This window comes from Anser brachyrhynchus (genome assembly GCF_964034855.1).
Source record: "Anser brachyrhynchus genome assembly, chromosome: W".
Taxonomy (NCBI): domain Eukaryota; kingdom Metazoa; phylum Chordata; class Aves; order Anseriformes; family Anatidae; genus Anser; species Anser brachyrhynchus.
In genome coordinates this window covers 29966-45466 of record NC_137704.1, presented here as the reverse complement: position 1 = coordinate 45466, position 15501 = coordinate 29966, and the positions used below count along the sequence as shown (strand labels likewise).

Sequence of the window (15501 nt, the reverse complement as noted above, 5' to 3'; positions counted from 1 at the left end):
CTTCTGAGGAGGGGGAGTGAGAGAGCGGTTGTGGTGGAGTTCAGCTGCCTAGCAAGGTAAAACCACCACAATGAAGCACACCTTTGAGAAGAACAAAGAAACTTCCTGGTAGAAGTTAAGTATTTCTTAACTCATTATTTCTTCTGGGACCTGTAGAGGTACCAAGCTACTCAAAGACCAAAAGGGGTCATGCATCCTTGAGGAGCCTCATATATTAATGGTCCTTCTCCTCTCCTTCCAGCTCCAAGCAGATGAGGACACACCTGTGCCTCACCACATCTGAGGTTCACTCTTGCCACTAAAGAAGGGGGAAGAGATGGCTCTCTTCTGCTGAAAGGCAACAACATCAAAATGCCAACTCTTCAGGTCTTCAATAAATGAATTACTCTTTCTATTTACAAAGGAAAAAAAAGAAAAAGTGTTCTAAATAGCCATAAAATTCTCAGTCCTGGTTTTAGTTGGGATAGAGTTCATTTTCTTCCTACTACCTGACATTGTGCTGTGTTTCAGATTTAGGACGAGAACAATGCTGATAGCACTCTGATGTTTCAGTTGTTGCAGAGCAGCGCTCATCCAGAGCCAAGGACTGTTCAGCTTCCCGTGCTGCCCTGCCAGCGAGGGGCTGGGGGTGCACCAGGAGCTGGGAGGGAACAGAACCAGGACAGCTGGCCCAGGCTGGCCAAAGGGATGTCCCGTGCCATGCAGTGTCATGCTCAGCAATAACAGCTGGGGGGGGGGGGGGGGGGGGGGAAGCTGGCCAGGGAAGCTGCTGCTTGGGATTTTCTGGGCATCTGTTGGCGGGTGGTGAGCAATTGCGTTGTGTATCACTTGTTTTGTATATTCTTTTACCATTATTATTTTCCATTCCTTTGCTGACCTTTTAAATTGTCTTCGTCTCGACCCACAAGTTTTACCTTTTTTTCCAGTTCTCTCCCCCATCCCACTTCTTTTTTTTTTTTTGCGGGGGGGGGGCACTAGGGGAGAACATCTGTGTGGTGCTGAGCTGTCTGCCAGGTTAAACCACAACACGTTAAATACATGTGTCAGCTCAATATAGGACTTCCCATCTTAGGACTATTACTGCTCTCTTCTTGCGCTTATATAAATGTACATTTCCTGGAACTATTGTTATTACATCCCACTCCCTGAGATACCACTTCCTAACCACCAATCAACCAATCATTTCTTTATGTGTTTTATTTCAAAAGAACAAAACGTATCAAAGCTAACAGCACGACTATGGGTTTTGAAGCTTTTCTGTGTTTAGCAGTTCCCCTACCTTGCCTGCTCTTCCTTTCTCTTTTTGCTATTTTTTAAGTGTTTGTTTTTTGTTAACAACTAGCCTTCCCCTCTTCCCCCAGTTACTAACCTCTGTGGGGAAGAAGGTAGGAAGATCAAAAATAAAACTAACATCTGGTCACTAGAAAGGGAGGAGCTGAGCCAATTTTGTGTGCAGGCTGAGATGTTCGGGCCATCAAACTGCAGAGATCTCTGCTAACTGGAGGCATGGCCACTCATTTGGGGCATCCGATGTTTTAATCATGGAAGACTTCCTGAAAATTATTTTCTCTCACCTGCCTGGCCAGGCACTGGCTTTTGTCTGTTTCTACTGTGGGAAGGAGCATACACGTGGTCTTTTCTGCTCCTTGATCATTCCCCACCCTCTTCTCTGGTTCCAGCCAAATTCTCTTAGTTCTGCTCATCATCCAAGATGAAATGCTTTGTCCTTATCACTAAGGCACCAAAGCCTACACTGCGTAGAAGCCCTGAGTGGCAAGAGGGAAGCTAGTATTTAGGTTAGCCCCAGGGTGAATAATTACTGCATGAAGAGAAATAAAATATTTATTAATTCTCATTTCTTTAAACATTTATTGCTTTTTAATTCAGGCTGACTGTCATGATTTTTTTCTCCTTGAGATGACAGTGACAAATTCACTCCTGAAATGTGATTTACCAGACTTCAGGATTGTTATTAGAGTAAAAACTTATTTAATAAGCCACTTCAGACTAGAGGAAGAGAAGAGAAACACACTCATTGGGGGACTTCTGGATAAGCCACCAGCACTAGCATCTTTTCTTTGCTAGAATTCACAGAAAACCAGAAGAGGAAGAATTATCCAATGGCTACTGTACATGGTCTCTAGCAGTATCTTGTATTAAAAACCAATCACTCTTACATAGTCCCTACACTTTCCTTTCTGAGACTGCTCAGACACAAGGCAGAGAGTTATTGTAATATTTGGACAGCATTGATTCTTGTTTTAGAAGTGGACCAGAGGATCTCTGTCCTTTTTCTGGTGTGAAAATGACTTGTTAACTGAAAATAAATGGATGAAACACTTGAAGACTATGTCTGTAATGAAAATCAGAATGAGTTTAAACATAAGTGACAAGGAAGAATAGCAAACCACGAAGCCAGCTATGTGCAGGCCTTCCCCATCAAAGACAGACAGATAACGAGGTGAAATATGGACAAGTTGGAGAGAAAGGGAGAAAAGTCTGCAACTCATCTGAATGGAGAATTTTTTAATTAAATTAAATTTTTAAATTTAAATTAAGCAAATAAACGTGTGTTAATATATCACAGTGAGCAAGGGGAAAGAAGGAGGGACGGATGAACTGCTATAAACATACAGCAGCTCTCTGAAAAAATTACCTCCAGCAAAACTGCTGTCTACTTTTGTAGTTTTCTTCAATTTCAAAAGAATAAAGAAAGAGACACTGTTTGCAAAAGGACGTCATATGAAGCTCCATAGCAGAAGTCAGATTTTTGTCATGTCTTTCCTAAAAGTTGTTGTTTTTTTTAAGCATCCACAGATGCATCATATAGTGACTTTATTTGTCTGCATGCAGTCATGCACACACATGCATGTGTTTACATACCTAATTTAGAGAATTAAATAAATAATAATAGACTGAGTCATATTTCTGTTAGTTTCCAACTTGCATTTGTTGTTTGGCATTGACAAGTCTCTAAGGCAGAGGCCAGAGCTCAGAAACCAACAGAAACCTGTCTTGAGTGCATTTTTAAGGTGAATATATTACAGGAAGAATTTTTGCTTTATATGAAATATAACATTAATCCCAACTCCAAGGCTCTTTCATCACCCAAGGGTCCCATTGTCAACTGGTATACCTCTGATAAATTGAAGAGCATTATATAATGACCTTAATAACCAACTCAAAAAAAAAAAAAAGAGTGAAAGATAATATCAACGAGGCCAGGACTAAGAGTTCACTTTTTAACCTCTGATGAAATTGTGTTAATATTTACTTGAAGTGCTTTATGCTTCTACAGTGCATTGCATTTGTCAGTGGATGCAGACTATATAAAGATACCATTATTAAACCCAGTCAACTGTCTAAGACATTTAAGACTTTTTTTTCTTTACCAGAGATGGAGATAGCATGCTTCGCTCTGGATACCTGTCACCCTAATTCTACCATCACATCATCTTCCCTCATTTCACTTCCCCCCAGCCACATGTATTCTCAACAGATGAGAACTTTCACTTTACACAGCCACGAACCTGAGTCTGCAAGACCAGATTTTTTTTTTTTATATATATATATATCCCAGCTCCTACACCACAGTTAAATACCTTTCAGTCTTAAAAAGGTTTGTCCTCTTAACATCCCCAGCAGTTCAAAGACTGATATTATTTCCATTAAATATGGGTGAAATGGCATTATTGGGAGACAAAGTGACTTTTCTAAGAAATTCTGCACCAAAGCAGAGACATGAAACAGAAGTTTTCAAATAATAATAATGACAAAAAGTCATTCTATTCACTGTACGATCATATAGTGACAGATTAGGGGCATTTATTTGTTTCCTCCACTAAAAAAACCTTCTATCTTCCAAATAATACAGAATATTATTCCTAATTACTTATTGTTTTCTATTTTTTAAGAGTAACAAATGCAACAGACTTTTTGAATCTAGTCAGAGAAGACATGATTTTGAATTATTTTTCTAAAACTAGTCTGCTAATGTAGTAAGGTGATGCTTCAGAGAGAAAGCTATCCAGTTGGTGGTTGTGTGATTACTGCATATTAAAATTCCAATTTCTAGACCTTTAAAAAAATACTATTAGCAATTAGCTAATGTGCTGATGATCTTCATGATGGTATAACATAGCTGACATTTCCTTAGACTTCTAAGACCATTTAATAAAGAAAGAAGATCTAAATTGCAGTTCAGGCTGAGGATAAAATTCATTCTCTCTCTTCCCCTCCCATCCCAACCCCTCTGAAATGCCATTGCACTGATATTAAATTTGAAGGCATTGAACTAATTTAACCACTTGATTCCCAAGAGCCCTTCCAGAACCAGAAACAGTAACACAAAGAATACAATAACTTAATAAAATTTTGAAAGCTAGTAACAGATCCAAACCCTGGACTTACTGATGTCAGATTGTTTTGGCATGGATTGAAAATATGGCCACAGTAGGTTAAAGGAAACTCTGAATTAATCAGAAATCATAGCATAACATTTAACATATGGACTTGGTGTAAGAGGTTGCATGACATCAGCCCGTGTGAATTATTGCCACATTTATTTGAGATCAACTCCCCTTGTTCTTATGGGGGATTTCAACTTGCCAGACATCAACTGGGATCACCACATGGATGACACGAGCAAGTCCAGGAGGTTCCTAAAGCACCTAGATGATAACTTCTTGGTGCAGGTGCTAAGGGAGCCAACTACGAAAGGTGCCCTCCTAGATCCGTTGCTGTAGAACAGAGAGGGTCTTGTGGGGGACGTGGCAATTGGCGGCCGTCTCGGCCATAGTGACCATGAAGTGGTTAAGTTTAGAATTTATGGTGACAGAAGGAAAACTGCCACCAAAACTTCAGCCCTGGATATGGGGAAAGCAGACTTCAGGCTGCTCAGGGAACTAGTCAGGAAGGTCCCCTGGGAATCTGCTTTTGAAGGTGTTGGCGTCCGTCAGTGCTGGTCAGTCTTTAAGCACTGCCTCCTAAAACCACAGGATCAGGCAATTCCAAAATATCAGAAGTCAAGCAGGCGGGGCAGAAGGCCGGCCTGGCTGACCAGGGATCTTCTACTGGAGCTAAGGCGAAAAAAAGAAACTACGGCTGCTGGAAGGAGGGACAGGGGACGAGGAAGGAATACAGAGATGGTGTTCACATTTGTAGGGAGAAAATTCGTGTGGCCAAAGCCCAACTAGAGTTGAAGCTGGCCCGGTCTGTTGGAGACAATAAAAAAGGTTTTTTTAGATATGTGAACAGAAAAAGGAGAACCAAAGAAAACATAGGTCCGCTACTTGATGGGGAAGGTCTCCTCACAGACAAGGACATAGGCAAAGCAGAGACATTTAATGCCTTCTTCGCCTCTGTCTTCAATGCTGATGATGGGCTTCGGGACCCAGGGTACCCTGACCTGGAGGACCCTGACGGTGGGAATGATAAACTCCCAACCGACCCTGAACGTGTGGGAGATTTGCTGCTACCTGGATCCATACAAGTCCATGGGTCTGGATGGGATTCATCCCAGGGTGCTTAAAGACCTGGCTGACGTCATCATGGGACCTCTCTCAATTATTTTTCAACGGTCTTGGGAATCTGGAGAGGTTCCAGTAGACTGAAAGCTGGCAAATGTTGTGCCAGTTTTCAAGAAGGGTAAGAAAGAAGACCCTAGCAATTACAGGTCTGTCAGTCTTATGTCAGTGCCTGGTAAAATTATGGAGAAGATTATCCTGGGAGTTATTGAAGTGCACCTGGGGGACAATGCAGTCATTGGTCCCAGCCAACATGGGTTCATGAGGGGTAGGTCCTGCCTAACAAATTTGATTTCCTTTTATGATAAGGTCACCCATCTAGTCGATCAAGGGAAACCAGCTGATGTGATCTTTTTGGACTTCAGCAAAGCTTTTGACACGGTTTCCCATAGGATCCTACTGGACAAAATGTCCAGCATACAACTAAACAAAAACATCATACGATGGGTGAGCAATTGGCTGACGGGCAGGGCTCAAAGGGTTGTGGTAAATGGGGCCACATTTGGCTGGCGGCTGGTCACTAGTGGGGTCCCCCAAGACTCCATTTTAGGGCCAGTCCTCTTCAATGTTTTTATAAATGATTTGGATGTAGGACTAGAAGGTGTTTTGAGCAAATTTGCCGACGACACCAAACTTGGAGGAGTTGTGGACTCGGCTGAGGGTGGAAAGTCCTTGCAGAGAGATCTGGACAGATTGGAGAGCTGGGCGATCACCAACCACATGAACTTTAACAAAAGCAAGTGCCGGGTCCTGCACCTGGGACGGGGCAACCCTGGCTATACGTACAGACTGGGCGACGAGACGCTGGAGAGCAGTCCTGCAGAGAGGGATCTGGGGGTTGTGGTTGACAGCAAGTTGAATATGAGCCAGCAGAGTGCCCTGGCAGCCAGGAGGGCCAACCGTATCCTGGGATGCATCAAGCATGGCATTGCTAGTCGGTCGAGGGGAGTGATGGTCCCTCTCTACTCTGCACTGGTGCGGCCTCACCTCGAGTACTTTGTGCAGTTCTGGGCACCACAGTACAAAAAGGACATGAAACTGTTGGAGAGTGTCCAGAGGAGGGCGACAAAGATGGTGAAGGGCCTAGAGGGGAAGACCTATGAGGAGCGGCTGAGGTCACTGGGCCTGTTCAGCCTGGAGAAGAGGAGGCTGAGGGGGGACCTCATCGCAGTCTACAACTTCCTCGTGAGGGGGAGTGGAGAGGCAGGTGACCTATTCTCCGTAATCACCAGTGACAGGACCCGCGGGAACTGTGTTAAGCTGAGGCAAGGGAAGTTTAGGCTGGACATCAGGAAGAGGTTCATCACCGAGAGGGTGGTCGCACACTGGAACAGGCTCCCCAGTTGTCCTGGTTCCAGTTAGGACAGAGTTAATTTTCCCTCATAGTAGCTGGTAGGGTGCTATGTTTTGGATTAGGATGAGAAGAGCGCTGATAACATGCTGATGTTTTAATTGTTGCAGAGCAGTGTTTACACCAGGCCAAGGACTTTTCGGCTTCTCGCTCTGTCCTGCCAGCGAGCAGGCTGGGGGTGCAGCAGGAGCTGGGAGGGGACAGACCCAGGACAGCTGACCCAAACTGGCCAAAGGGGTATTCCATACCATCTGACGTCATGCTAAACAATATATAGGGGTGGCTGGCCGGGGTGGGGGGGCCGGCTGCTCGGGGATAGGCTGGGCATCGGTCAGCGGGTGGTGAGCAATTGCATTGTGCATCACTTGTTTCTTACACATTATTATTGTTAATACTATTATCATTATCACTATTATTATTATTATTGTTATTATTATATTCCTTATATTCCTTATATTCCTGTCTTAATAAACTGTCTTTATCTCAACTCACCGGCTTCACTTTCCCGTTTCTCTCCCCCATCCCAGAGAGGGAGGGGGGAGGGTGAGCGAACGGCTGTGTGGAGTTTAGCTGCCAGCCGGCTTAAACCACAACAGCCCTTTTGGCACCCAACGTGGGGCATGAAGGGTTGAGATATCGACAAATTTGACCAGAGTGTGTTAAACTAAAATTGGTATAAGTACTGGACCTGCTTAATAGTTGCTAGTCACGATGTTGATTGCCTTAATCTCAAGTCTGCTGTACCTGTATTCCAAATTGAGTTTTATGGTGCGTTACTTTCTGTATGTGCTCCCTGTTGCACTGTTTATCCTTTCCGGGCCCTGGTTTAAGATTGTTATGGTACTGTGCGGTGTAACAATGGCTTATGAAATGATGAAATATCTGGTCACGACTTTAACCTGGTATTTGTAGTCAGCACTGATGTCGACTCTATACTTTGGAACCCATATCTCGGAAACTATTAGCAATTACACCTATTGCCTGTTTTCATTAGGGAGCCAATCTGTGAAGGGGACAGGGGAACACATGTTTCCCTACCTGTTCACTCTCCCTTTCTCCTTCACCACCACCCTCTTATCCCCCGAGCTAGTTACGGTGGTTCTCCGAGATGTTGAATATCCTTGGGATACTCAGACCAGCCTGCTCTTGTTGTTATGTCTCCTGAATGCGCTTCAGATTTTGTTGAGGGTTAAACAACTACTTAGGAATCTCATCCGGAGATCTGTCTTGAGGCGGGATAGTTGCGAGTGGCAGGGAGTGTGGGAGGATATGGGCAGGTTTCTAGAGCAGTGGTCACCTCCAGTGTTTTGGACATTCACCCCTGACCAACTGCAAAATCCTAAAAAGCTGGCAGAATGCTTGAAAAAAAGGTGTCATGACTCTGGCAGTTCCAAAGTGACACAAATAACTGTAGCGTGCTGGGGTCTGGCTTGTGCCTATCGAGCTGCAATTGATGCTACTAGCAACCTAGCTCCAGCTCCTGTAGCCGCTCCAGCTCCAGCTCCTGCAGCCACTCCAGCTGCAGCTCCTGCAGCCGCTCCAGCTCCTGCAGCCGTTCCAGTTCCAGCTCCTGCAGCCGTTCCAGCTCCAGCTCCTGCAGCCGCTCCAGCTGCAGCTCCTGCAGCTGCTCCAGCTCCAGCTCCTGCAGCCGTTCCAGGTCCAGCTCCTGCAGCCGCTCCAGCTCCTGCAGCCGCTCCAGTTCCAGCTCCTGCAGCCGCTCCAGCTGCAGCTCCAGCTCCAGCTCCTGCAGCCACTCCAGCCCCTGCAGCCTCTCCAGCTCCAGCTCCAGCTCCTGCAGCCGCTCCAGCCCCTGCAGCTGCTCCAGCTCCAGCTCCTGCAGCCGCTCCAGCTCCTGCAGCCGCTCCAGCTCCAGCTCCCGCAGCCACTCCAGCCCCTGCAGCAGCTCCAGCTCCTGTAGCTGCTCCCACTTCTGTGTCTGGGTCAGAGAAACTAGCTGTAGCAGTGCAAGTTGACCCCGCAGAGGGTATTCCAACCCCTGTGGCAGACCCTGTGTCTGGGTCAGAGAAACGAGCTGTAGCAGTGCAAGTTGACCCCGCAGAGGGTATTCCAACCCCTGTGGCAGACCCTGTGTCTGGGTCAGAGAAACGAGCTGTAGCAGTGCAAGTTGCCCCTGTAGACAAGGTGAAAAAATGGTATAGAGGCTCAGGTCGTTTAGAATGCAGACAGTCTTCTGCTAAGTCTGGGCATAGTGAAGACGAGGCTGGGCCATCAAAGGTGCAGGAGACTGAAGATGAGGATGAGGATGTCGAAAAATCAACAGTAACTACCCGGACCCTATACCAGCGTGAGCTACGAGATGTGCGAAAAGATTTTGGTGGCTGTATAGGTGAGCAGCTTGTCACCTGGCTGCTCCGGTGCTGGGACACGGGAGCCAATTATGTGGAATTAGAGGGCAAGGAAGCCAGGCGGCTGGGATCCCTTGCTAGGGACGCATGCATTGACAAAGCAATTGGAGATGGAGCACGATCTCGCAGCCTCTGGAGGCGTCTCCTGTCAGCTGTGCAGGAAAGGTATCCCTTCAAGGAAGAACTTGTATGTCTACCAGGCAAATGGACCACCATGGAGAAGGGAATTCAGTACCTGAGGGAATTGGCTGTACGGGAAGTAATTTATAAGGACCTAGACGACGCACAAACATTCGCAGATCCAGATGCAGTCCGGTGTACACTACCCATGTGGCGGAAGTTTGTACAGAGTGCACCATCATCATATGCCAGCTCATTGGCAATACTAACCTGGAAAGAGGAGGAGAATCCCCCAGTGAATGAAGTGACTAAAATACTCCGGCAGTACGAAGGAAATCTCTTCCCTACAGGCCTGTGCCTCAGCTGTGGAGAGAAAACTCTCTGAAGAGGTCCACCAACTTAAAGAGAATTTATCTTCCCCTCCACCTGAACGAACCAGTGTCCACCAGCTAAAAGAGAATGCTTTGGAGAAACTTTCTGAAAAGATCCACCAACTTGAAGAAAGATTATCTTCCCCTTCACCTGAACGAACCAGTGTCCACCAGCTAAAAGAGAATACTTTGGAGAAACTTTCTGAAAAGATCCACCAACTTGAAGAGAGATTATTTTCCTCCCCACCTGTACAAACCAGTGTCTCAGCTATTAGGGGTAAGTGTTCATCTATGCAAGGAAGACAATATGGTGGGCACACACCCCACGCCACCCTGTGGTTTTACCTACGTGACCATGGAGAGGACATGGGAAAATGGGATGGAAAATCTACTGCGACCCTAGAGGCACGGGTACGTGAATTGCAAAAGAAAAAAATTGGGAAAAAGGGGTTCTCTGAAAAGTTTGCTGCTCCAACTTCCAGCAGGCAGTCCTTTAAACACAGAAACGAAGATTCTGACCAGGACTAGAGGGGCCCTGCCTCCAGCCAGGGGGAGGAAAGGGACAATCGAGTTTATTGGACTGTGTGGATTCGATGGCCTGGCACGTCAGACGCACAGAAGTATAAGGCTTTGGTATACACCGGTGCACAATGTACTCTAATGCCATCAAGTTATAAAGGGCCAGAGCCCATCTGTATTTATGGTGTGACGGGGGGATCCCAGCAGTTAACTGTATTGGAGGCTGAAGTGAGCCTAACCGGGAATGAGTGGCAAAAGCAAGGTATTGTGACTGGCCTAGATGCTCCGTGCATCCTTGGCATAGACTGTCTCAGAAGAGGATATTTCAAGGACCCAAAAGGGTTCCGCTGGGCTTTTGGTATAGCTGCCTTGGAGACAGAGGACATTAAAGAGTTGTCTACCTTGCCCGGTCTCTCATAGGGCCCTTCTGCTGTGGGGTTGCTGAGGGTCGAAGAACAGCAAGTGCCGATCGCTACCACAACTGTGCACCGGCGGCAATATCGCACCAACCGAGACTCCCTGAGTCCCATCCATAAGCTAATTCATCAACTGGACAGCCAAGGAGTGATCAGCAAGACTCATTCACCTTTTAATAGTCCCATATGGCCAGTGCGAAAGTCTAATGGTGAGTGGAGACTAACAGTGGACTATCGTGGCCTGAACGAAGTCACGCCACCACTGAGTGCTGCAGTGCCGGACATGCTAGAACTCCAGTATGAACTGGAATCAAAGGCAGCCAAGTGGTATGCCACAATTGATATCGCTAATGCATTTTTCTCCATCCCTCTAGCAGCACAGTGCAGGCCACAGTTTGCTTTCACTTGGAGGGGAGTCCAATATACTTGGAATCGGCTGCCCCAGGGGTGGAAACACAGCCCTACCATTTGCCATGGACTGATCCAGTCTGCGCTGGAACAGGGGGAAGCTCCTGAACACCTGCAGTACATCGATGACATCATTGTGTGGGGTGACACTGCAGAAGAAGTTTTTGACAAATGGAAGAATATAGTCCAAATCCTTCTGAAGGCCGGTTTTGCCATAAAACAGAATAAAGTTAAAGGACCTGCACGAGAGATCCAGTTTTTAGGAATAAAATGGCAAGATGGACGTCGTCAAATCCCAATGGATGTGATCAACAAAATAACAGCTATGTCTCCACCAACTAGCAAAAAAGAAACACAAACTTTCCTAGGTGTCGTGGGGTTTTGGAGAATGCACATTCCAAATTACAGTCTGATTGTAAACCCGCTCTACCAAGCAACACGTAAGAAGAACTCTTTTGAATGGGGCCCTGAGCAACGACAAGCCTTTGAACAAATTAAGCAGGAAATAGTTCATGCAGTAGCCCTCGGGCCAGTCCGAACAGGACCAGATGTAAAGAATGTGCTCTACACCGCAGCCGGGGAGAATGGTCCCACCTGGAGCCTCTGGCAGAAAGAACCTGGGGAAACTCGAGGTCGACCCCTGGGGTTTTGGAGTCGGGGATACAGAGGATCTGAGGCCCGCTACACTGCAACTGAAAAGGAGATCTTGGCAGCATATGAAGGAGTTCGATCTGCTTCGGAAGTGGTCGGTACTGAAGCGCAGCTCCTCCTGGCACCCCGACTGCCGGTACTAGGCTGGATGTTCAAAGGAAGGGTCCCCTCTACACATCATGCAACTGATGCTACATGGAGCAAGTGGGTTGCACTGATTACTCAGCGGGCTCAAATAGGAAACCCCAGTCGCCCAAGAATCTTGGAGGTGATTATGGACTGGCCAGAAGGCAAATACTTTGGGATATCACCAGAGAAGGAGGTGGTTCGTGCTGAAGAAGCCCCACTGTACAACAAGCTACTGGAAAATGAGAAGAAATATGCCCTGTTCACTGATGGGTCCTGTCGTATTGTGGGAAAGCATCGGAGATGGAAAGCTGCTGTATGGAGTCCTACACGACGAGTTGCAGAAGCTGCTGAGGGAGAAGGTGAATCGAGTCAGTTTGCAGAAGTGAAAGCCATTCAGCTGGCTTTAGATATTGCTGAACGAGAAAAGTGGCCAGTTCTCTATCTCTATACTGATTCATGGATGGTAGCAAATGCCCTGTGGGGGTGGTTACAGCAATGGAAGCAGAACAACTGGCAGCGCAGGGGCAAGCCCATCTGGGCTGCGGCATTGTGGCAAGATATTGCTGCCCGGGTAGAGAACCTGGTTGTAAAGGTACGCCATGTAGATGCTCATGTGCCCAAGAATCGGGCTACTGAAGAACATCAAAACAACCAGCAGGTGGATCAGGCTGCTAAGAGTGAAGTGGCTCAGGTGGACCTGGACTGGCAACATAAAGGTGAATTATTTATAGCCCGATGGGCCCATGACACCTCAGGCCATCAAGGTAGAGATGCAACCTACAGATGGGCTCGTGATCGAGGGGTGGACCTGACCATGGACACTATAGCACAGGTTATTCATGACTGTGAAACATGTGCTGCAATCAAGCAAGCCAAACGGTCAAAGCCTCTTTGGTATGGAGGACGATGGCTGAAATATAAATATGGAGAGGCCTGGCAGATTGATTACATCACACTCCCTCAAACCCGCAACGGCAAGCGCCACGTACTTACAATGGTGGAAGCAACCACCGGATGGCTAGAAACATATCCTGTGCCCCATGCCACCGCCCGGAACACTATCCTGGGCCTTGAAAAGCAAGTCCTATGGCGACATGGCACCCCAGAGAGAATTGAGTCAGACAACGGGACTCATTTCCGAAACAACCTTATAGACACTTGGGCCAAAGAACATGGTATTGAGTGGGTGTATCACATCCCCTATCATGCACCAGCCTGTGGAAAAGTTGAACGATACAGTGGACTGTTGAAGACTACACTGAAAGCAATGGGTGCTGGGACAATCAAAAATTGGGATACACATTTGGCAAAGGCCACCTGGTTAGTCAATACCAGGGGATCTGCCAACCGAGCTGGACCTGCCCAATCAAACCTGTTACGCACTGTAGAAGGGGATAAAGTTCCTGTAGTGCACGTAAGAAACATGCTGGGGAAGACAGTCTGGGCTACTCCTGCCTCAGGAAAAGGCAAACCCATTCGTGGGATCGCTTTTGCTCAGGGACCTGGATGCACTTGGTGGGTAATGCAAAAGAATGGGGAGGTCCGGTGTGTACCTCAAGGGGATTTAATACTGGGTGAGAATAGCCCATGAGTTGAATTGTAGTATGTTAATTACTATACAGTACTGTATGTCATCACTACCATGATTGCTATATATCATAGATGAAAATGGTGATTAATTAGAATGTATTGGAAAGAGTGTAACCTGAGCATGACATAAATGCTATGGTATAAGGGGTGGGTATCTGTCCTGGTTCCAGTTAGTACAGAGTTAATTTTCCCTCATAGTAGCTGGTAGGGTGCTATGTTTTGGATTAGGATGAGAAGAGCGCTGATAACATGCTGATGTTTTAATTGTTGCAGAGCAGTGTTTACACCAGGCCAAGGACTTTTCGGCTTCTCGCTCTGTCCTGCCAGCGAGCAGGCTGGGGGTGCAGCAGGAGCTGGGAGGGGACAGACCCAGGACAGCTGACCCAAACAGGCCAAAGGGGTATTCCATACCATCTGACGTCATGCTAAACAACATATAGGGGTGGCTGGCCGGGGTGGGGGGCCGGCTGCTCGGGGATAGGCTGGGCATCGGTCAGCGGGTGGTGAGCAGTTGCATTGTGCATCACTTGTTTTCTTACACATTATTATTATTAATACTATTATCATTATCACTATTATTATTATTATTGTTATTATTATATTCCTGTCTTAATAAACTGTCTTTATCTCAACTCACCGACTTCACTTTCCCGTTTCTCTCCCCCATCCCAGAGAGGGAGGGGGGAGGGTGAGCGAACGGCTGTGTGGTGTTTAGCTGCCAGCCGGGTTAAACCACAACACCAGTGAAGTAGTCTCTGCACCAAGCCTGTCTGAATTTAAGAAGCGATTGGACTGTGCACTTAGTCACATGGTCTAAACTTTTGGGTAGACCTGTGCGGTGCCAGGAGTTGGGCTCGATGATCCTTATGGGTCCCTTCCAACTCGGGATATTCTAGGATTCTATGATTCTATGTGAATCATTGCCAGAGTTACTTGAGATTGCAGAATCCCTACCCCGGAATTGTGAGAAAAACCTCAATAATTTTCTTCACACAGGACCTTCTGTGAAACTTTTTCATTTGCAATTGCAATGGTGGGCGTCCTGCCAATCAGGAGCGCATTTTAGTAAACAGATCATAACCTTTTATTCCCCATTACCCAACACCTAATCACCTCCCGTTTCCTTATCGGCTGAGTACTACAGGTTCACAAGCTACTCGACGCTCCTCTATACCATATATGTACAGTTTTTCTTTTATTTTATCCCTTTATTTCTCCTTTTTCCTTTTTTTTTTCTTCTTTCTTATGTTTTGAGAACTTGTGATCTTTGTTTTCCTGTTCTCACACTGCTCATCCTGTTTTTCTCAAGCTTCTACCTTATTTTGGAACAGGGAGGCCTTCTACAATCCACTTATCTACTTAGCATTTCTCCTTGTTATGACTACACAACTACCTTGGAAGACAGAAGGTTAGCTCTCTACTGCAAAAACAGAACTTTGTTTCTCACAATTCCCCCCTTCTTTTCTTACTCCTATTGCTATTTTTGCACCTCTTCACATACCGCACTCCTGAGTTTTCCAACATTAAGGTGCAATATTCTTCTTCGGATGTCATGGGGGATGACAGATATACAATGCCATTATTATTACAATACCAACAAATAGTTGTTTGAGCCAATTCCATTCAGGTAAGCACGAAGTTTGTTTCTCCCAAATGTTTCTAAATCCCCAGGAAGTGTCATCTTGAGCCACTCTATGTAGGATTTTTTTTTTTTCCCCAAATATTTTTGAGATCAGTCAGACTAGTCCTATTTGATCTACATATATACAGCAACTAGTATTAATTACAGTGCACGCTCCTCCTTATGAGGTTATTAATAAAGCTAATACCATTCGATTCTAGAGTACTGTTTTTGCAAACGTATCTCCTTTTTCTTGCATCCAGAGTGTTATTTTCTATTTCTTCAATTATAGCTGAGATATTTACAATAGCTTTTTCTAATTTACTCACCCCTAATCAAGGTAAAAACCACCTTGCAAAACTGTGAAATGCTAGAGAATTTTACTAGAGGATTATCTGGAGTCCTCTTAATTCTGCATGTGGTCTAAAGGGGGC

General features: G+C 46.0%; 1 protein-coding gene across 1 annotated transcript in view; it reads left to right on the top strand.

The window, feature by feature from the left end:
- Nucleotides 1-15501, top strand: part of LOC308184982 (uncharacterized protein) — a gene marked incomplete at its 3' end in the record, with an annotated part of 295193 nt that overhangs the window by 277675 nt on the left and 2017 nt on the right. Inside the window, exons 2-3 of the mRNA XM_080572526.1 lie at nucleotides 7621-7680; nucleotides 11945-13176. Coding sequence (XP_080428652.1) covers nucleotides 7621-7680; nucleotides 11945-13176 — 1292 coding nt within the window. The remainder of the gene's footprint in view (nucleotides 1-7620; nucleotides 7681-11944; nucleotides 13177-15501) is intronic.